We start from the raw sequence: 23039 nt of genomic DNA, 5'->3' as shown, positions 1-23039 counted from the left end.
GCATAAACTTGGATAAGGTTGAGAAATTTTCTACAGAAAGTGGTCAACAATAGTGGGGCCAGCCCAACTGCAGCACTATAGTTGGGACAGATGCTATAGTTGGGGCGTAACAATTTCAATGAAGCTCAGTCGCTGGTAAGTTGTTGAAATGACATAATGTGGAGCTGGAAAGTACTTCAGATTTCTTAGAAAATACTTCAAAATGCACTAAGTCTCCATAGACTTTTGGACACAATCATGAAAGTGGAGTGACAATGCTGCAGTCTTTCCATCATAACAACCGATGTTGGTGTTGATAATATCCCATCACATTTACGCACTTTTTTGTTAACTTGACGGACTCAGGTCTGACAAACCATTGACAAACGTAAAAACCACTTTGCAGAGAGTGACTGCGTCCACCTCCACTTACCATCTTTCTCAGCCCTTCCTCGCCGACTTCAATCAAAGCGGTCATTTTTTGCTCTTCGGGTGTAGGAAATGCAACTTTATAACATTCCAGTTCGAATGATGCTCTGTCATCTGAAGCTTCCTTTGGGGGATTTTAGTCAATAAACTGCACTCAAATATCGCTCGTATCGATAGCCTGGCCAAATAACACACCTCTGTACTACCGTACTTCGGTCACGCACCATGTACTCTATATACTGTACAATATGTGTGTATGCACATTGGACCACGTGTTGACATTTTTGGAACCATTCTTATGCAAATATTGGTCTGTACCAATTACAAGTTGGGGTAAGACATATCTGTAACTCGATCAATTTCCGCTTCATAAACTCTGAATCCGAGCAAAAGCCACATTTCAATAAACAGTTCTACAACTTTATCATTGTAGGCTTGATTGAACTATATTTAATTTGATGGAGGATTGTGACATTGTTTCATTAGCCATGTAGGAAAACCAAACTTAATAATGGAATAGCTAAAAGAGGCGTGGCTTAAAAACAAAACGTGTCAATGGTTCAACGACCGTGACAGTTCAGAGCTCGGTCGGCGGCGGGTTTTAATTCGTGGAAGTCTTCGAAATAGTTCCAAATGAATTCAAGAATCCGTATATGACATATTATCGTTGTCACGCAACCCAGGAACACAGAAATTGGTGAACAAACTAAGAACCAAAGACAAGGAGAAAACGATTTTTCTCAGAAAGAAAAGTGACCATGATGAAATCATATTGCATCCTGGTATTGTTCCTCAAATCATCCGTGCCGATTTCTATGAACCGTCGGCTCGCCACATCCCTTTTTGAAGCCCAGTCCTTCAAAATCATAGTGTTCATAGTCGGCTATTCAAAAAGTTGAGTAGAGGGGGCACGAACGAATTCACAATCGACCGATTGGGTGTTTGTCCTTGGTTGCCTAGGTGAAAGAATATAGGGTTAAATGATCAGGGTAGCAGACGGAGTCAAGGACGATAAAAATCATTCATATGTCACATTCAAACTGTATATCGACGAAATCGGTGCGGTACAAGTGATTAAAATTTCAGCTGGGAAAAATTGAACCCCAAAGCCAAAGGCGTCTCTATCTGGTGGGAATTGATCCTGGAAGAAATTCTACACCCACGGTGCAACTATGGAATTTCAGCCCTCTTAAATGTTCAGTGTCACCATTGCTGCATCGACAGGGTACGTGACGGTGTGGCACTATGATTTCAGCCAGTGCTGTGTCATCTTAATTTGGACGACGCGTGACATTACCATAACTATTAAATTCCTGTCTCTTCTACCTCATGCAATAGTTTTCCTACTCAAGAGCCTAAAAAGTCTGAAGTTCAGTGAGTACAGCTTGAACTGAGGCTCATCCGAATATGTTGTTGAGAGTTAGTTCTAAATCTTTACCCATTGAAAACACACAAGGACGCACTGACAAAAGAACTGCAGCTCTGGAATCCTCAGTTGATTCAGATACAGTCTCAGTCTAAGTTGCTGGTTTCACTGAAAAAAAATTAATAAAATGCAGAAATCTCGACTGGCATATGCATTATTAGCAGAACCAGCCACAATTTGATTTCCACAAAAAACAGTGATTTTCAGATACTTGTGCGATTTTTGGACAGCCTTAGAAACTTGCTACTTTAAACCCTGAAAGGGGCAGTTTTAGGGACCATTTCAGCTGGGAACAGCCGGGTGCCCTTAGACGAAATCTCCGCCTTCGCAAGACACTACAATGTGCAATGTCCCACTATGTGCACCACGATTCACGGGTCGATTGGAGTCGCCAAAGCCTGTTCTTTATTCAGAACATCTTCAGTAACAGTAAAGTGCAGTTAACGGTGTTAGAAAACAGCGCCCTCTTTAAACTCCTTGGAAAAGGTCAGCTGTTGAGGGCGCTCTGGGGTCACGTCCCCGGAAGTATTCGTAACAACATCAATTGTCAATCATTGATGAACTCCCTATGCCGTGTGCATGAAGGAATCAAAGGGATGACGATCATATGATTAATTTTTCAGCCCTTAGTTTGTCATGGCAGAGCCAGTGAAGGCCAAAGAGAAGTCCTTGGAAGACCTTTTTCCGATTCACTGGGCAGTGTGGCACAATGACATCGGTCATTTGAGCAGATTGCTCGAAACCAATCAGGTAAAATATGTCAATTGTCATATGCATACTCGCGTGACTCATCATGCTCATGTCAACAGGAACAAGACACAAACATTGCGACCATGACATATGACAAGTTGACCATTGAAATATTTGACACTGCCAGATTATATATATGTTATTGAGGAGGATATTTGTTGTAGCATTTGTTTCTGACTTGTCTTTGATCAGGTTTTATTGATAGACCATAAACTGTTCGGTTCACTCACTGCATTTTGGAATAGTTTGCTTCATGTTTATTGCTGTTTTACTAAAGGGGTGAATTTCTGTCTTTTAACCCTAACAGTCCCAAATCCTCCAATTTCAGTACGATTTTACATACACCCTAGGGGGTTAGGGTTAATCATGTTAATCTGACATGTCAGAACACCCCTTTAATCTGTGCCCATATGTTATGTACATGCACCTTTAGTAAGATTTGTTCTTTATATTATTTTCAAAATAAATATAATTCTGATTTGTAGGGCCTACTGAACTTTCATATACATTGATCAGAATGCAAGTTGGAAAGTAATTATCATTTGACAGTTTTTATTTTCACTTGTCCTTGAACAATTATTAATATTTTTTGATGGTTCATTATTGAATATTCAATGTCAAATATTAATTTCAAAGTGGAATATTCAGAAGTGTAAATCAGTGAAATAAAAAAAACTGAACTATTTGATTTAAAGATTATGCTCTGAAAGCATATTTCAGGGCCTCTAATGATGGCTTTTGCCCTTACACAAATGTAGATCTCCTGAGTTAATTGAATTGACTCTGTCTTATATTTTACCCATTCATTTTTTGTGCCTACAGGGTGACGTTGAAGCTGTGGATCCCCATGGTCGCTCCCCACTACACCTGGCTGTGACCCTAGGCCACCTGGAGAGTGTTCGTATCCTCCTGAGACACCATGGCCAAGTCAACGTTGAAAACAAGGGTGGCTGGAATGGTAAGATCGAGGTCGACCTTTCACCTTTGATCTGTGACACTTCCCAGATAGGTTCAGAATGCAGAGGTTAGGAAGGTAGAGCCTGTTAAAGGAGTTAGTTACTCAGTCTGTGGTTGTTTGCATTGGGGTCTTTCTTTGCACGGGGCATTGCGAACCAGTATTCAAAAGTTTTTAGCCAACGACACTATTGGATGTTTCACCGTATTCTCATAAACAAGCAATCTCATCCATTCTGACTGACTTGATCAGAGGTTCTTGGTCCGTTGCACAGTGTTGCAGGAAGCCATCAGTACGGGCGACCCCGAGATTGTTCAGATAGTGCTGCAGCACCGCGACCATCAGCGAGCAACGTCTAGGATCTCAGGAATTCCCCGCCTGCTGGAGAATCTCCGACAGGTTTGGTCCTCGTCCTATTCTCCTGCATGTTTTCTGCTTCTTCCCCGAGGGCATTTTGTGGATAAGTGGGCACCCTAGTGTTTGTGTCTCTGAGAAATATCGTTTCGCAACAAAATGCCACCGGCCACCTCAGACGATGTTCTCTCGTAATTGTACCGACGACAATGTTTTTGAGAATTTTGAACAACATTTTGTATTTTTGTCACGCTGTTGGCATGCTCTGCCGTTATGGTGTTTCATGTGGTAAGCCTGGTCCAAAAAAGAGTGAAGTTGTTGACCAATCAGAGATCAGCTTCCCAAATCAAACTTTTCGTCGACCAATGGATAGCGCTGTACCCAACCAGCATCACTGCCGCCATGTTTGATTTCAGAGTGTGCTGCAGGCATGTGTTGCATCATCTGATGAGTGCATGGTTCCCAGTGTCATTTTTATCTCGGAATTTCCCTCAAAAACCAAAAGTCTCCCTTCCACAAATTAAATCTGCAGATGTTTAACATGTTGTCATCTGTAATGGTTAGTCCAAAAGTTAGTGGTGGAACGGTGCCAAAGTATGCACAATTATTAAAGGCTCTCATAAAAGCACTTGATTGAACGCTGGTTCTGAAAATACCTCCAGTCTGAATGTCGAAAGTGTTTAATGTGATATTCATTGTGTGATTCAGAGCTTATAAATTTTACTATGGAACTCATTTCATTCAACTTTTTACCCTTAAATGTATACAAACTGACATCTCCTTTTGGTTAATTTGATTAAAACTTTCTGTACCTGTCAGCTGCCAATCAAACTTGAAACTTATTTCAAATCTTGTGCAAACTTTCCTTTCAGGCTCCCGATTTCTACGTTGAGATGAAATGGGAGTTCACGAGTTGGGGTAGGTAGCAAATATTCCGTTTATCAACTGTGGGGGTTGTGTTTACCTATTGACAATAATTAGACTGTCTGAATTAAATTTTAACCCCTTTGTGCTGGGAGATGGCAACGCCAGGGCTCAGTGGGAGGATTAGTGCATACCACACATACATTCTATTAATAATGCACCTGCGGTTTCAATGTGGGCCTGCTGCTGGACAGAGCTTTGCATACTGGGCATACCGCAGTCCAGCAGTCACTGTCAAAAGAATCTCACCGTGAAGGGGTTAAAGAAATTTGCTAAGTTGCCCCCCCCCAAAAAAAAAGAGAGATGAAATGAAAAGTAGGGCGCTTAAACCCTAGAAAGGAGAAATTGTCAAACCTTCCCCATACTGATAGAAAACCCTCAATGCAGAGTCAGTTTCAATAACTGAATATTCGAATATCCCAATTAATCACATATTCGGTTGTACCAAATTCAATGAAAAGCAGAAACAAATATGCAAAGTTATACTTTGCTCTAACCTCGTTAAGTTTCACAACAGGAGTCTGCCCCCTAGATATAGCAGGAGGCTTGTAGTCCAAGTGGAATATGGTGAAAATGGTGATATATACGAGGCATCGACAATATCATATTTTGGCCGATATTTTTATATCGATATATCAAATTTGATTCATTTTAATTTTCAAGGTATTATAACAGACGTGAATTTCTGGTAAATTGTTCTAAGGGTACACCCCTACACCATTATGGTGTGATCCAGTTCACTTTGGCGAAATATTCTAGTGCTCATATTTCGTACGTTGCCTACATGGGATGGGATATACACAGCTGTGCATAGCGATGTCATCAGCACGACCACGTGGTGCTTGTCTATGTACATTTGGTTAGCAAATGATTATCTGTTTTGGAGGATAAATTTTGTGATATTTTCAAGGCAAAGTGTACACAAATTATTGAGTGCAAGACTGAGATAAGTGACTGACGTTATTCTTTAAATGTCACCGTATAAGCTGCCCGGAGTGTAAGCTGCAGGGACATTTTTTACTCAGCTTGAGAACCAACGTAAGCTGGAGCTTATCGAAAATTACGGTTGTGTGACGATGCACTTTCATATTTTTCAATAAAGTTCGTTCCTCAATAGCAATAATTTCGATATATTTTTCAATATCGATGTTTTCAAAGTTTTGATATTTTTGATATATCGATATTACCAAATAATTAACATCTGTGATATCGATATCAAACCCATATTGATAGTATTGATATATCGACGGTGCTTAATTTATACCTATATAGTCCGTCTACATAACACACTTACTGTGAGATATTTCTTTCTGCCGATAATGCATGCTTGGGGAAGTTCAAGAGCAAACATTTTCGCTCCTTTAGTCGGTTTTGCGTGGTACCCATGATACGTTTTGTGCATAGGCTACCAGGGAATTTGATCCATGATCGCGCTCATATAACAGACTCGTTCCCATCCCTGCAGCGTATAAGGTAATGCGGGGACCGCTAACCAGACTGTATGTACTCACTGGTACCCGCACTAGTTTCACATTAAAGATTATGCAATTAAAGGAAGTGAGAGAACAATGCATTTGTAGATGATATCGTTTACGTTTGTTATTGGTTAATTGTACAGTTTGACAGTCGGCCTATCGTCTTCTGAAATTCAGAGCTTGTTTCTTTGGACAAATTCCTGAAGACAGAGGTATGATAGCACCCTTGGCTTTGCCTCGGGGTGCTGTACTTCTTTCAGGTGTTCCAAACCTCATATCCCACACTACAGCGGTCAACAATTGTCAAATACGAAGTATCAACTTGGCGTATGCTTTCAGAGTGCAGTTCGTAACCAAATAAAACGAATTTTCATCTTAATTTTTCACGGTTATTTTTATCTCCGAATATTTTGAAAATAACCATAGAAATATTTGACAATTGATCAAATATTCATATATTTGATGTTTTTTTTTTCCAGTTCCGTTGATGTCCCGGATTTGTCCGCACGACACCTATCGAGTGTGGAAGAGCGGACCCAATGTTCGGATCGACACGACGCTCATTGGGTTTGACAACATGACCTGGCTAAGGGGTAGTCGAAGCTTCATCTTCAAGAGTGAAGGTCAGTCGTTTTCAGGGAGGAAGGGGTCAGATTTTTAGCCATTGCCAACGTCATCCTGACCCGAAGTTTTATATAATCTCTCAAATGTTGGTCAGAAAAGTGCTAATTTTTCGACGCATGGGGGTCTCAGGTCTTGGTTTTTTTTGGTGATGTTATCCTGATCAAAATTTCATTTCTGTGATGTCGAGTGTTTTTCTTAGAGCAAAGCTCTAGCAGGATAGGGTAGTGGGCAAAATCTGTAATCAATATGTTGAGCACATTCATGTGGAATAACATGGTTTGTAAGAGAATTTGTTATTTCTCTTTAAAAAGTTGCACACTAATATAGTTTGTTGTCCAACTGTTTTGAATAACAAGGCCTCATTGTTTTAATGAAAGGAGTTTCAGTTTGCCAGTCTATTTGCTTGAGTACAAAAAGGGTTATGTTGAAAATTGGTTTACACTTTTTTATACTGGCAAAACTTTAAGAGGTTGGCATTAAATCTAACCACAGCGACCCAGACCGAAAGTCCCGTATAGTAACTGTTTTCTGTCTATCTTATCGCATTTTTCCTTAATTAAGATGACCACAAATTCCAGTTCATGGAGATTGACCATGACAAGCGCGTCGTGTATGCAGAGCTGTTGGAACTTCAGCCCCATCACGACCTGACGCGGATGAGCCCCACTGAAGAAGCTATAGCAACCAGGCTGACCTCACCCATCACCAACACGTTCATCGACACCGAGAAGATTGAATTCACAAGGTCGGGTTTTTCCTCTTTCACACATCAATTTATTTTCAACACCGACCGAATTTTTTTTTTCAACCAGAAATAACAAGCTTACAGTCAGTGCATTTTGGTCACCACGATTGAAAAGATTAACCACTTCCTGCCGAGTGGAATTTGCATGTGTGGGATTTCCCATTTTAAAAATTCTTCAAATATTCATAACTTCATTTACTGGACGCTTACACCCACAAGAATGAGTGCCTGGTGGCTACTCTAATCTGAAAGGCGATCTCCATTGATGCCCGAGTATTGCAGCCAGGCTTGCCGCCCATTAAAGAGAGCCCACGTTGTGCGGTGTGGCGTAATTTCCTTTGTTCCCGAAATTGGCCCAGTGCGTTGCAGAATGGCAGTGGTGTCTTCTCAAATGCGGCCAGATTAGCATGCAGTGGTACTGTACTTATCACTGAGGAGTGCTACAGCACTGCCTTTGGCTGAAATTTTTTTGGGGGGTGACCTCGTGAGTCCAAACAAAAGTGTCTGCAGAAGATCTTACCGTGCTCAGTGGCAGAAAGATAGTATCAGATGTATTCACAGTTCTTCCTAGTTGGATGGCATCTGCTTTAGGGACGAAAGCTGAAATACATTCCAGTCAGCATCCGTCAAGCAGTATCGGCTTGAGATTTGACAATTTAGAATGCAGCCTTTTTTCTTCCATCCAAGGTGCACAAGTTAAACCCTTTATGTGTTGATGTTCGTCCAAAGCTAAGTGAAACTCAATGTACTCACTGCTGTGCACAATTACAGCATGAAATTGATCTGATAATAGATCTCTCAGATTTGTCTGCAATATACTGTGAAGTTTTACTTGTCCGCAGTCACAGAGTTTTTCCTAGAGTGCCTTTAAGTTTGAACATTTTCGTGGACTTTTTTTGTAACGATCTCGAAACCAGGAGTAAAGCAGGGATCTGGGGCTGGCGACATGACAAAGTGGAAGCAATCAATGGCTATGATTGTAAAGTGTTTGCTGCCTCCAATGTTCAGCTCATGACCAAGACGAGATCCGAACATCTCACGAGGGAAGACAAAGAGAAAAATAAACAGAGTGAGTAGTGGAGTGAGTAGTGGAGTGAGTAGTGGAGTGAGCACACGTAGAAGCAGTTGGTTGAAATGTGTCGGTATTCATCAGATTACATCAGTTGGTTTTGAAAAAAAGCAACTTATCAGCCAAAAAGGAATGAAAATAATGCGTACTCGATTGTGTTTTGATCTCGTGTCTGGAAACCATGCATGTTCTGTTTTGTTTCTGTATCCCTTGAGGCCAATTAATTGTTGGTTACGTAATGATGGTCACCGCTCACCGATGCTGAAGTGTTTTGGGGCAGTTAAAAGTTGTCATGTGACCCGAAGTCGTAAAGCTTGCAAAATATACCTCATAGGCGCAATTTCCAGTTGTGACAATCGTGTGTGCAGTGGACCAATCATGAAAAAGTTAAGGTCATAGACAATGTCAAAGTTCAATCATTTGAACTTTGTAGTGATATCGCCAGTCATTTGAACTTTGTAGCTATGTCATCAGTGCCTATTTGCAGCTGGTCACTGGCCTGTATTCTTCATGTAGCATAATCCTGTATCAATATTTCACTTGCACGACAGACTATAAATATTTTTATTCTCAAATTACATTCCAAACATTATTTGAGTTTGTCAAATTGTTTCCTGTTTCAATCCAGGCACCAGCGTGTTTGCATCTCCGCTTCAGTCATTACTAGGCGTTGCCGAGCAACATCAGGAGGAGATATCAGGTCAAGGGGTGAGTGTGACCCATTGTGCTTCCCAGCCAATCAGGATGACTTACTTGAGTCACATGGCCCAGCAGTGAACAATCATGTTCATTGATTGGCAGTAGCCTTGCATCTTGTAATTTCAGCACAAGTTGGCTATGCAGTTGGCTATGGGAAAATCACCATTTGATGTTTGTCATAGTTGCTGTTTGTTGTGCATTTCTTGCAGATTTACAAATGATACTGTTGTTCAAAATCTGCTGAAATCAACTTCACCCAGTTCAAGCTTGTGAATGAAACTTCATTACTGTTTAGTTTTACTCTTTAGCTTATTAATGATTCCTATTTCTTACCACACTGATCCAAAAAATAATACTTGCCTATGAAGAGCAGTGCATTCAGCTTTTGATGGGAGGAAACTCCATTCTAGTGACATTTTAGTTGGCATTTTAATGTTCAAGCACTTCAACTGTGTTTTGTTTGTTTGTTTGTTTGTTTTTGTTAGCGTGCCTCTCTTTCCAAACCTTTCTGATGAAAAGAGACATAAAAATTTGTCCTCTTTCCCGGCAACACCTTTGCTACTGAATAATTAAATTTTTTAAAAGAAAAGTTTCAGCACACCGTCGCTTACCTTTTCCACTGATCAAATAACAAAGAAGAAGCAGCCGTCTGACGGAATGCATTTCTTGCAGGCTGAAGAGTCCTCTCTGGCCAACCCCGTCAACCCGACAGACATCCGGCCGGAGGAGTACTTCAACGCCGACTTTGACCTGTCCACACGCGACATCGGGAGGCCCAAGGAGCTGTCCACCAAAGTCCAGAAGTTCCGGGCTACGCTTTGGTTGAGCGAGCACCATCCCCTCTCACTGCAGGAACAGGTGAACCATTCCTGTAAAGGTTTTTTTAGAGTTTAAAAATTGGTCATTAGATCAGAGCTTGCCCATGTAGCTATCTCTCTGTCCAAATAATATGCCCCCAAAAGTGTAGATGGGGGTAGAAGTTGTGTGGCATTAAAAATTTGTGCTAATTATGCCAATGAATGTGTTAAAATGTGCTAACTAATGATTTTTGGAACAAAAATGTGGCCCAGGGTAACAAAATCAGTTGGAAGTCACCAGGGCCACCATTTAGTGAAGGGGCTTTGAAAGATTCTTGCACTATGTTTAAAAGCAGTGGGAACCATTGACCTTTTTCACCTCCATGATACTGATTTTCACCTGGTTTCTAAACCGAGTGATACGTGAAAACAAATCGAAGTTTGTTGTTTATAATGCTAAGTGAGATAAAAAATTACCTTCAGGCCCATTTTGTGAGAGCGAGCCGGTCCGATTTTTGAGATGCTTGCCTGAAGACCGTTTGTCTCAACCCATTCAGGTCTTGCCAATTATTGATCTAATGGCGATCAGCAATGCCCACTTTGCCAAATTGAGGGACTTCATCACACTGCAGCTGCCCACTGGATTCCCGGTCAAGATCGGTGAGCTGGTTTGTCTGTCCCTCACATCTTGACCTAATTATCTATGTCTCTTCCTCTTTCATCATCAGCCCGATGGTTGTCATCCTTGGGATAGTTCTCAGGGGACAGGCTATGGAGAAAATCTTTCCCAAAATTGTTTAATATTTGTGATATTTCTTAAAACTCCTCTCGGGACAGCTCTGCAAGTGGCAAAAATTGGATCCATTAAAGCCAATTTAAAAGGCAGAAGTTGAGTATGTATTCTGTCTGCTGGCAATGACCATTAAAAAATGTCAACAAAGTTCCCATCAAAAGTAGTTCAGAGTCCATTGTTGGCTTTTTAAGACCCGAGGACTTGTGATGGACTTCCAGGGACTTCTAAAGAATTATGATGGACTACACTTGAACACTTCTTTCCTCGGGCTTGTTAGGTGGCCAATAATCACCTTCTCTTAGCCTCCTATACGATATTGGCCTTTTTTTGTCAATTTATCTGAACCGTCATGCATTTGCAGCCAATTCTGTTCCTTAATAACTTGCTAATAGCTTGTCAATTAATGCACATTTCATTCACGTTTTTCTCCTGAAACGTTTGCAGAAATACCTCTGTTCCACATACTGAATGCCTGCATCACCTTCGGCAACCTGTACGCCCATCGTGAACCGGTGACAGGTGTCAGCAACGTTGTTGTCCAAGACCTTGCCAACCCTGAGGGCTCGAAGGACATACCGGGTGGTGAGGACACCGAGGGGGACGAGGCCGAGGCCCCTATGACGGTTTGCTCGGTGGACCCCTCCGTGTTTGACGTCCCCCAGGGGTACGGGCTGTACCAGAGTGGGGAGGTGCGATACGGCGAAGACGAGATGCTCCAGCTGGCGATCCAGCAGAGTCTAATGGAAAGTGGCAGTGAGGATCAGGTAAGGCCTGCCTCTTGTCGATGGATATACATGCTGTTTTGTACACATTCTGTTGGAAATTGGTTTTGCGTACTTAGTGCTATACTCGTGACTGAGCACAACATCCTCTTGACTGAGTACAACATAAGCAGCAAAACTGCACACCATGATGACAACAGATGGACAAATTGCACTTTGATGTTTCCCTCACATAAGGATACAACACATTTTGTGTCCATTCTGCAGAAAATTTGGTTTTCCACATTCTGTTATACAAGTGATGTGACCATCTTCTGCCAGTGCTTTAGAATCAGTGTTATGTACGTGTATGTATGTTACTGTTACTGTATGAAGTTTTTAAAGCAACATTATCTTTTTTATATAGCAGATGGCCATTTTAGATTCGGTGGGAAGGGAAGCATCGAGACGGAGTGTTGAAGACCAACTCCTTGAGAGGTGAGATGAAGTGTGATTGAGGCTGTATCCTCTGTTGCTTTTAATGCTTATACTTTGGGTTTGCTTCTAATCCGTGACAAGATGTTCTAGTTTTTTTGGGGTCTTCACTTCGCAGGGCAATTCAAGAGAGTTTACTCTGCAACCGGCCCGATGGTGATGCTCCGCCCGAAGTAATCCCTTCTGACCCGGACTCTGCCCACCTCACCTTTGAACCGGTCACCGTGACGGCCAACTCCGTCCACCCGAGGCCTCTCCCCACCCAGCCTGCAGAGGGCACCGACCAGCTGGAGTTGGCCCTGCAGCTGTCGCAGCAGGAGATGATGGAGGCAGAGCGGCTGCGCAAGCAGGAAGAGGAAGAGCTGGCGATGATCTTGCAGCTCTCGCTGACCGATAAATGACGCTCCGCAAAGTCAGTCTCCCATGCCACGCCCATCTCGGGAATGGACCACACCCAAGTTATCATTATCGGTTTATTGCAGTAGAAAAAAAAACAAGCAACAACGGCTACGATGATCATCTGGGTATCTTCCAAACAAGAACTGACGGCTTTAAGTTGTCTAGCGATGGATGAAAAGTACCACCAGCCTCTTGGCCAAGGAATGACACGCCTCTCCAGTATTGAGTCATACAGTGCGTCACCCAAATGAAATGGTATTTGGTTTTTTGCATGTTTGGAGATATTTGGACAAGCAACCATAGAAGACTCATTTTATTTGTCAGTGTAGATTTGGTTTCGAAGCTAAAATCAACGGACTATCCCTGGAGAAAAATAAAGAAAATGACAAAAATGGCCACTTAAATCTAGAAATAGCTAATCTGTTTTTTTTAATGGTTGTACACGGGAAACAGAATCAGGAATCAATTGTAAATACACAGATGTCATTGAATTGCAAAATTTACGTCACACAATTGCAGAGTTTTTTAACCTATTTCGGAGTTCTTAGTGCAATAGTGCTTTAATTCTTCAAGGCACTTTCGCACTTACACCAGTCAATGTTTGATGTAGACAGATGTGTCAATGTTTTACCCGAGAAGACTTTTCTACTAAGAATGTCATGAAAATTAGTCACTGTCCCACGTTGAGAATTTTCAATTTGTCCTTGTATGTTCGGTGTGTATGATAAAATTATAGCATTTTCCAATATGTTTAGGCTAAAGACATGACTTTTCACCGTCGGCGAGTTGAAGTTGTTGCTCTTATGACATTTAACTGTATTGCCAAATTCTTTTTATCCCACGTTCTGTCCAAAAGTTGGCATTTTTTTATCATTTCTGCATTGCGATCTCTGTGAACAGTCATCACAAATAATGTGGTATGGGGTTGCTTGCGCTGTTTCCAGTGAGAAATTTTTTCTGTAAAAGTCGAGCACCTCTGATCGCCAATGCAGAAATTTGATAAAACAGCCAAATGAGCGTTAACATAACCATTTCTTTCACTCATACTCCGTTTAAAGAGATAGATAGGATGGAAAAAAGAAACAACTCTTCTTCAGTCGATTTGTTTGCAGGGAAATCTATCAAATTTCCAGAACCTTCAGTGGGTCTCAAACAGAAAACGATGACTGCTTCAAAAATGTACAGGCTTCGTTTAGTTTGAAGACAGTGTAAAAACCAGCGCTATATTTTTGTATGCTGCTGTGGCAATCGTGTTTTTGGGTTTACTTGAAATATATTTAAGAAAATATTTTACCTTTCGTTTTTCACTTGAGGTCCTGTATTGATTCAGTATTTTTTCCTAGCTCTATGGAATTTATTACATTTTTAATGCTTTAAATCTTTATGTTGAAAGCTGACTTCTGCCATAAAGGGGTTGCATATCTGGGAAAAACATGGCTGATCAGTGCACCCTTATCAAATTTACAGCAATGCCATCTAGCAGAGCTGTAGCAGAGAGTAGCATCAGCTTGAGACTTTGGAACCAAAATGGCTGTTCATTATGTGAAATACAGCATGTAGCTAGTGGGTGTTAATTGTCCGTGCGCACTGATGCATGAGCCACCATTTTGGTTCCAACAATTCAGACACTCATGTCGCAACACTCTCAATATAATAAGCAGTTCTGTCATCTAGCTCTGCACAGCGCCCTCATGCAGTTATGCATAAGAGCCATTTGTATGAGCACGTCAGGCTGTCCTCTGATTGGCAGGAACGGCGGCCAGCCAAGGGTGCGAAACTTTAGCATGCATTTCTGGCAGAAGGTTTAACTGGAGTGTTTTTGAGAAAGTGCACTGGGTATGAACCTGGCGCTGTGCAGTTTGGGCGATTTAGAATGCAGTGCTGCACCAAGAGGTTGTCACAAAGAGCAGGTGCAGATCTGTGATGGCGTTAGGGGGGTTAAAACAACCCCCTAAAGGTTGGAAGACCTGTAAAGCGGAAACCATTTAGAGGTCTTGTTTTGCATGTGTGGTTGGGGACAAAACAGAGATTTAATGGCTTCACCAATGGCGACAACTGCATGGTAACCACCTGGGGAAGAGTTCCATATACGGACACCGGTTAAGTATTCCCTAAAGTGACCTATTAGCTGTCAGAAAGCAAAAGCATGTCCAAAAAAGTTCAATATAGGAGGGAAAAAATCAAGTCATTTACTTAGAAAAACACTTAGAATTTTTCCGACCAGTCTCATAGGGTTTGTGCCCAAGGTGTCCAGCGGCGTCCGTCTATGGAACTCTCTCCACCACTTGCCTTGCACGAACAAAAATTTCCCGTAATTTCCCCTGCAGGAGTGCAGGGGCCATTTGACAAAAACATGGTAGATCCACTGCAAGGTGCAACTGAGTTAATGTTACTCGACAACAACATTTTTTGGTTGATTGGGAACCATCGAACACCGACACCAGTGGAAACACCGACTCTCAAAAACACTCTGACTCGAACAAAACCCAGACAAACAAACATTAGGAACAGTTCAAGTTCCCTGCACATAGCGCAGACAGCGATTAGGACTTACACTGTTTTCCCACAATGCACTGCAAAAAAGGCCTCACTGTGGTGACCCCTTGGTGGCGCACTGCATTATGAATCGTCCATATTATTGGTTATTATGCCAGGTTGAACAAGAACACAGAGAACAGAAAAGTAAGTGGTGCCAACTCAAATGGTGTTCATGAACATGTTTGTTAGTCAAAAGTTACAATAATTTGACGTTTGCCATGTTTTTAACAAATACACCACAAACGTCCTTTGTGCACTTCTGGGCCCAATTTCACAGCGCTGCTTACTGTAATTCTGTGCTTACGGCAAATGCATTTCACGGGTTAGTGAGGAATTTGGGCTTGTGCACATGTGTACATACCGTAATTAAGCATTGTGTGCTTAAAGGGTTAGCACAGAATGGAGATGGTAAGCGCAGAATTCTGCCGTAAGCAGCGACATGAAATTGGGCCCTGGTATATGATATGGTTTCCCTTTTCAATATAATCTGGGGTTCGTTCCTGGCATGAAGCTAAAGCTGAAGCTGAAATGGGATTTTTTTTTGTGGCTGCGGCTGTATGCTGTGGCATGCCAATGGCAACAAACGTCAAGTCGTTGCCACAATCTACCTTATTCCACTGCGACTTTGTCGAACAAGGTTCTTGTTCAAAAAGACTGGTACCAGCAAGGCCGTTCATAGTTCCATCAGGATCTGTACCAGGAACCCAACAAAGATGGCAGCCACAGTATCCACGGTACATGTGTTGTTCGAAAACCGCTGTAAATCTTTTCCAGTAGTAAATGTCTTGCACTTATCGAATCAGAGTCAGATGTAGGAACTTTATTGCTTTATAATGCTGTGAAAGAAAAATGTGACAAATTACCTGTGAAATAAAGTCGTGAAACTGGTACGAGAAAACTGGTACGCAGGGGCATATTCTGCATCTTGACAGTGTACTTTATACTTCTTTCACAGAATAGAACTCAACGGTTATTAAATATGAACGGCCGTACCATATTGTATCTGTATCTTCACTGAGGTGCAGTTTAATAGACGTCTCAAAAGAATTGGAAAGTTTGTTCTTGGCGTTAGCTAATACCCGGAACTTCTTTACAACCAACCACCTTTCCCGAATGCTACATTAAATGTCAAAAATAACGTCGAAACTGCAAGCACTATACCACATGAACTCCATCTGTACAGCTGAGGTTTGCATCATCAATATTAACAAAAATGACGACTTACCCCAATTCGGTCATTAAATGTGTAAAAAACCTACCATCATTTTTATATAAAAAAAACCAATTTGAATCACTATCACTGTAAATTCAGTGCTACCTTGTATCCAACTTTCTTACCTGAATGGTCCCTGCGAAGAGAAAAGACCCTCGCCTTACAATATTCATCAATGGGAGCCAACTTCTCATGGATTTTGTTTCTAATGTTTAGAATCTACTATTTACACAAATTAAAAATGTAAAAAAAAAACCAAGAGGAAAAAAGAAGAGAAGATTGCAACCCATCACCTGGAGTAATTTCAGTTTAATAATTCTCACTTCATCCGATCCGCTGAATTCTCAGAGCTTAGTTTGATGGTTTCAGTTTTGAAAGGTCTAACTGACGTTATCTCGCACGATGTTCCACTTATGTCTTGGAAAAAAATAAAAGAAACGTGCCATTTGATTCCCGCAAAGTGTTGCATATCAAACCCTTGGAGGGTCAGACCCAATAAAAATATAAATTAGTTTCTCGTCTCCTCCTGACACTTTCTTCATTTCATTCTTTTTCATTGGCAACATCTTTTTGCATTGTTTCTGACAAAATATGAAGACTTATGTACATGTTTAGAGCCTGTTAGGGTGAAAGTTCCCGTGAGAAACAAAAACTTTAACTTAATTGAAAAAAATCCATCTATCTGGGAAACTGTTCACCTCTCTCTCAAAAAGGAAAAGGGCCTCCTCCCTCGTTGCAAGTATCCCGAGACGAGAAGCTTTTTGAAGAATAAGCCACTTGCGAGTTAAATTTGAATAACATCTGGTACACTGTGTTATCTGATTGCATAGAAACGTAACAATTTGAATTCCCCAGACTAAAGACACTGTTGCTATACCTCGTGATTCGGGGCAAGCTTTTGCATAGCGACCACGCCATCTCTGGAATGGACTGGTTCCTTTGTGATGTTATTATCGGTAGAGAACAGTGTATTGTTGCAAGGTGTCTCTTATGTAACTAAGCAAAAGCTTGCCCTGAATCACGACGTATAGCAAAAGTGGTTTTAGTATGGAGAATTCAAGTTGTTATGTTCACGTGAATTTAAATAACTCATTAACTAAATTAACTAAATTAACTTTTATTCAAAGTTAACTTGCAAATGGCTTATTCACATAGCCTTGGGTTGAATTTCACATGTTCATGTCACACCAAATGTGTGGCTGAAGTGGAAAATCTATAAATCTTGGTTGCATTGTGAAAGAAATAGAATTAAGGGTGAAAGATTAGGTTTACTCAAATGCCTGACGATATCTTCAAATCCACTAACAGTGCACAAGCTCGAGTGATGATCAGTCCTCCCTCGCCACTTGATTGACACTGGTAACCTACTCACAAATTACATCCTGGGTACCGGGATGGTAAGGGTGTTAGGACTGGCTGTGACCAGTGCTCTCCATGATCGAGACGTTGTCGTCCGTGGTGGTGATGATCACGGTAGTGGTCTCCAGCTCCTCGCCCTGTTCGCCTTGCACCAGACCCCGGGGCTCCACGTCGCGGGCAGAGGCACCCCCGTCGCCAGTGTCGGCCGTCGTCAGCATCATGCTGTTGATGAGCGCCTGGCTAGGCATGGTGGGGTCGACAGGCATGCTAGTGCGAGGCGTTGTGACCGTGGGGTTGCGTGGGTCATGGCCGGGCTTCACGATCTTGAGCGAGTAGTCAACCACCGAGTAGCCCTGCTCGGAAAGATGACACAAACACAAAGAATGCCTAAATTTTAAAAGATGACAAAACACAGAACTACTTCTCCATCGAAGAACTACAAATATCGTAAGGACGAATGAACTGCCACTCTTTTCCTGTCTTTTCATTGCTACTACATAAGGTTTGCATGGCTGCCATCTTGCAGGCCAGTGCTTTTTTCCACAGGGTATGAACAAAAGAGGTTTCCCTGTGGAAAAAAACAACTGCCCTGCAAGATGGCTGCCACGCAAAGCCTTTATACTACTTCATTTAATTCTGCCTATAAACAAAGCTGCCCACCACTTCATGTTATTGAGGTCATCTTGATTAAATTTCCCTGTGCTCCGTCGTAGAATAATACTTTTATTTACGAAATGAAGGTCCATCAAAGAGCTTTCAAAGGGTACATTACTTGGCTGTGTAGGTGCTGTAATTTGGGAGATTCAAGTTTTAAGGTTATCCAACTTAGTCAAAAGTTTAGTCAACCAGTATCTGAAAATTCAATATGTGAAGTAAAAAAAAGGGAATCTCTGGGTATATTTTATTTGGGTCAATCACCAGACTGTATATTTTCTCATTCTGTTGAGTCAGGTGAAAAATCACAATGAATTGGCATGGAATGACCAACTTGTGGCCAGACTTGTAATGATGCACAATACCTGAACCAGTGTGCTCGATGACAGAACGTTGATGTATGGGCTGAAGAGCTGACTGACGTTTTCCTCAGTGATCCCGCCGCTGACCTCGATAATCAGCTGGGGAAACAAGTCCTTCAGATTGCCCGCTGCCTCTCGGGCTGCCTGATCATGGAACGATAACCGAGATTAGGACATCTTTAAATCTTAGCAAGTAGGCTTGTGCGGGGTACCTGCCCGTCGATATCAAAACCCACCATTTTTTGTAGCTGGGTACCCATTAAAAATCCCACACATCATGAACTTTAACAGCAATGCGCAGATGGCTGAAAAATCACCATGCCGCTGTGACCCTAACTCTAGTTCAGAGATCAAAGGAACAACTTTAGTTACAAAGAAAAGGTAATCTGTTAATAAAAAGGCGAGGGAGACTCCCCTCAAATGTTTAGAAGAATGTTCTGCTCCTATGCATGTATGAAAAACAGCCCAGTTTTGAGCACATGGTCCGCCGGGATTGCGCGCAATGCCATTTTTCAAGTGTTCTTTGTATTTAAAGGTACCTGGGAACCAAGCATTGACATATAACGGGTTCCCGGTTTCAAAAATACCCATAAACGCACATGCAAAGAATGGTACTTAGTTCAAAGAGTTATCAACTTTTGTAGGAGTTTGAAAGACTTTGTTGTGTTCTATCCTGATCCTGTTTCTTTATCTACAAGAATGAGACTTTTTTTTAAGGCAGGATGGCATTCGTTGCTGATTAATTTGAAATCCTAGCCGGGAACCTTCCTGAATCCTCTTAAATCCTCCACTCTGCAGGAAACCAATGGATATTCTTTGTATTTCAATTTTCAAGGGGCATCAAGACCCACACAAAGTAAGGATCTACCTTCCTCAATCCTACAAAGTCCTCCCCTGTGCAGGAAACCAATGGGTCATTCTTTGTACTGCAATTTTAAGGAGCATCCGGGCTCATACATTGTTGCAGTTGTGGGGGTTCTACCATCTTTAAATCCATCAAAACCCTCCAAAATCTCACAGTGGATTTTGAAAGATCTGGGAAGGTTTAGGTCAAGGAGGGTGGCTGGTATTGTCAAGGCAAGTTATGGATTTTGACGGCGGGCATACCTGCGGCTCAAAGTTGTCCAGCATGACAATCTCGGCACCGGCAAGGGCTGCTTCAGTCGCTTCGGGGACGCTGCGACATTCCACTTCGATCTTGCTGCTGAAGCCGCCAACACGTCTGGCATCATGGACCGCCTGGGTGCATTGCATTACGGGAGAAACCAATAAAACGGAGCTGATTTGTCACAAATCGGAACGCAAGCACAGTGTTTCAGAAACCAAGCTAATGAACGAGAGCTTTCAAAACCTACTCCAACTTGGACATCACTAAGTATAGCCTTAGGCCGTGTCCGAAACGGGCTTCCAGAGCTGCGGCTAGGTCTATTGTCTATGCGTTTCCATGCATTTACAATGGAATGAAGACCTTGACCTAGCACTAGACAACAGATTCAGATGCAGCCTTAGTTTTCAAAACATGCTTGGAATTATTTTTTTCAGGCTGGTTCATACTTTAAGCAAATTTGAAATCACAAAATGTGTTCAACTTTTACGAATCACCAATGCAAATATTTGATTTGACGTCACAAATTCATGTTTGTTTTCCCTTTTGTGCGCATTATGAACTGGCCTTTCTAAAATGAAAAATTCACTTGCCAAATAGAAATTGGATCTCGTTTCTGCCGAGAATCACTTGTAACAGGGACAACTTTTTCCCCCCACGATTAACCAATAACCACTTTAAAACCGGTGTTGTAGTATTAGTCTGACCAATGTCCTTGACCCTTGAACTACAGGGACTTCACTCTGCATTGGCCCCACGGTTCAAGGGGTAGGCACGTCCTCAGATATCCGTCACAATTTCTGGCATTCCAATTCAAGTGTACAAAGCTATTTGTATGATGAAAGCATATCTTTGTTGATGTTCATCTGACTACCTGAAAGCTACTAGAAATGTAATCTGATTTGTAAAAGACTTGACAGTTTAAAATCATGCCTACTTTGTCCAAAATCCAAATTAAGTTAGAAGCACGTTTGTGATACCTACGGGGCTTATGGGCTTCTTTTGGCATGCCAAAGTTTGCACATGTTCGCACATACAGTAGAAGTTTTTTGACTTGCCGTTCTGGTTTGCATTTCTTTGAAAGTAAAAGATGTTCTATGGTGTGCCTGGGCAGTTTTGGGAAATATACGAAAGGTGAATAAATAATCCCCTAAATATTTCTTGTCAAAAATTCATGTTCACTGCATAAAGTTCAAAATAAATTAAACCTCACTCATTCGTACGCCAGGTCTATGCTATACTGTACTGCTAGTTACGCCAGGTGGGTTTGTTTATCCAATTTCTATCCACAATTCCTTGCATGCCCAAAACTTCGCACTCTGACCTGGCTTATACTTGGCAGTATTTGTTACTACGGTAACAGCTTTTTTCTACCTTTGTAATACTTCCTGCAGACCAGATGTGATTATCCTTCAGCATGATCATACTGGACAAGTCGTAACGGTGTGTTGACACTCCACCGATCAGCAAGGCGTATTTCTCCACCATCCGAAACCCTGGGGTTGTCTTGCGCGTCCCAGCGATCTCCCCATGCCAATTGTGGCTCTGTGCAATCTGGGTAAAGCGTCGTGCTTTCTTGGCGACCCCACTGGCCCGGGCGAGAATGTTCAGTGCAAGCCTCTCCCCAAGCAGTATGCGCCGAGCGCGCCCCGTGACTGTGGCCACTTCGCAGGGGATGTCGTACAGCTCGGCCCCCTCACGGAACTTCCACTGCACCCAGCAGTCCAGTTCGTGGAAGACCGCGTCGACGAAGGGCACCCCAGCCAGCACGCCGGGACTCTTGCACATGATGACCGCCGTCTCTTCCAAGTCACCCACCACAAACCCGGCGTGATCGAAGCCCGGCGTGTCTTCCAACAACCAGCGTTTGACGGCCTTCTCTACAGCCGTCGGATGCAGGACATGAGGTACGTCGTAACTAGACATGCTGTTGAAGGCGCTGGGTCCACTGTCTGGCAATTCTAGAGGGGCGCTAGCCTTCGGTCCTGCAAATGACCGGTGCTTCGACGTCTGCGCGTGACGATGAAGGTCGTGGTTGTGCGCTCGTAATCGACACTTACAATATCGACACATGACCTTGGTGTCATCGTTCGGTACGCGACCAATCCAGTCCCTAATACCGGGCTGATCCTCCCATTTGCTGTTGTATTTCTTCTTGTACTTCCCCCACTTGCCCATACTCTGCAAAATCGGGTGCTTTTTCGTGAGCAAAGCCGGCGAATACGCCACATAAACCTCCCAACGACACCGGACGAGATACACAGCGCCCTCTACTGACAGTGAAGGCATCATCGATCCAAAGTTGGTTAAAGCCATACAGCTTTTTATAAAGCTCATGGTTAAGCGAAGTTTGTGGTTTTTGTTTGTATTGCCTCAACAATACAGGACAAACAATGCAAACAAAACTTACCATAGAATTTAGAAATATTAGCAACAAGTACGTATATAACGGTTGAAAAAGGTAAACAACAGGACAAAAACCCCAGAGAATTTAGGTACGCAGTACAGAATCGTTTCTAGGGATAATCGAAGAACTGGCATATTGGAATATAATTTCCAGCTTGGCACAGAGATAGAAATGCCGTACGCTAGGAAAAATTTTTCATATTTTTGCAGAGGACCTAACTATCTTAATCATTTGTGGATCGTTGGACTGAAAGATTTATTGGAATATGTTTCACTTGAAATATTTTTTAACTTCAGTCTCCTAACTTTTCTTGTTGTTTTTAAAATTTATAAAGCTTTAAACTATTGTGTGTTCCATCTGCTTTTATCTGATTTGTTTGAAGAGCCCCCTCCCCGACAGTACTCTTTTCTTTTCGGCCGATTCAGGAGCTTATTAAATATTGTCCTGTTGGTTTATATCCAAAGCTTAGTTTTTCTGTTTTTGTGTGTAATGTTTCAACCTGTATACCCCGATAAATGGATTTTAAAAAATAAGCAAAATTAAATAAATTATGTAAAGAGTAACGATCCAGAACGATCTTGCCGAAAATTAGTTATATTCGTAAAGACAAAAGACCTGTAGGCCTAATAAGGGTTGGTGTGTTTCAGTCATAGTGAGAATACAAATTGTATCGTGGTTCTGTTTATTATTCAGGAATTCACTGAACTACGGCAAGATTACCAGATGTCACAGTAAATTCTTTTGTTACCGTATTCAGTGCTTCCTTGACTCAAATTTGGAAGTCTGA

The 23039-nt window shown here is 42.0% G+C and overlaps 3 protein-coding genes across 5 annotated transcripts in view; 1 reads left to right on the top strand and 2 right to left on the bottom strand.

The window, feature by feature from the left end:
- LOC110989043 (uncharacterized) overlaps positions 1–630 on the bottom strand; it is a 69627-nt gene extending 68997 nt beyond the window's left edge. For both annotated transcript variants that reach the window (XM_022253130.2, XM_022253125.2), the window contains exon 1: positions 413–630. Coding sequence is in view for 1 of the 2 variants with exons in the window: in XM_022253125.2 (XP_022108817.2) it covers positions 413–457 (45 nt within the window). In the remaining variant the exon portion in view is untranslated. The remainder of the gene's footprint in view (positions 1–412) is intronic.
- A 1733-nt stretch (positions 631–2363) lies between these two features.
- LOC110989045 (ankyrin repeat domain-containing protein 13D-like) lies at positions 2364–16050 on the top strand. Of its 2 annotated transcripts, none has more exons than XM_022253133.2 (13): positions 2364–2584; positions 3407–3542; positions 3814–3938; positions 4766–4811; positions 6772–6915; positions 7478–7661; positions 8579–8730; positions 9359–9438; positions 10102–10287; positions 10784–10886; positions 11464–11783; positions 12151–12218; positions 12334–16050. In XM_022253133.2, exons 1-13 carry the CDS (start codon positions 2471–2473, stop codon positions 12614–12616), a joined length of 1941 nt encoding a protein of 646 aa, XP_022108825.2. In that variant the 5' UTR covers positions 2364–2470; the 3' UTR covers positions 12617–16050. The 2 variants fall into 2 exon arrangements, with proteins under 2 accessions (XP_022108825.2, XP_022108824.2); XM_022253132.2 differs by having other exon boundaries at positions 12148–12218.
- qprt (quinolinate phosphoribosyltransferase) lies at positions 15952–22219 on the bottom strand. The gene is made up of 4 exons (XM_022253154.2): positions 21220–22219; positions 19848–19979; positions 18744–18884; positions 15952–18077 (listed from the first exon to the last, which is right to left on the bottom strand). Exons 1-4 carry the CDS (start codon positions 22180–22182, stop codon positions 17772–17774), a joined length of 1542 nt encoding a protein of 513 aa, XP_022108846.2. The 5' UTR covers positions 22183–22219; the 3' UTR covers positions 15952–17771.
- Positions 22220–23039: the final 820 nt, after the last annotated feature.

Source organism: Acanthaster planci, linkage group LG09 (genome assembly GCF_054643075.1).
Source record: "Acanthaster planci isolate LZ-2023a linkage group LG09, COTS_SCS, whole genome shotgun sequence".
NCBI classification, from domain to species: Eukaryota; Metazoa; Echinodermata; class Asteroidea; order Valvatida; family Acanthasteridae; genus Acanthaster; species Acanthaster planci.
This window is presented reverse-complemented; position numbering and strand designations above follow the sequence as displayed.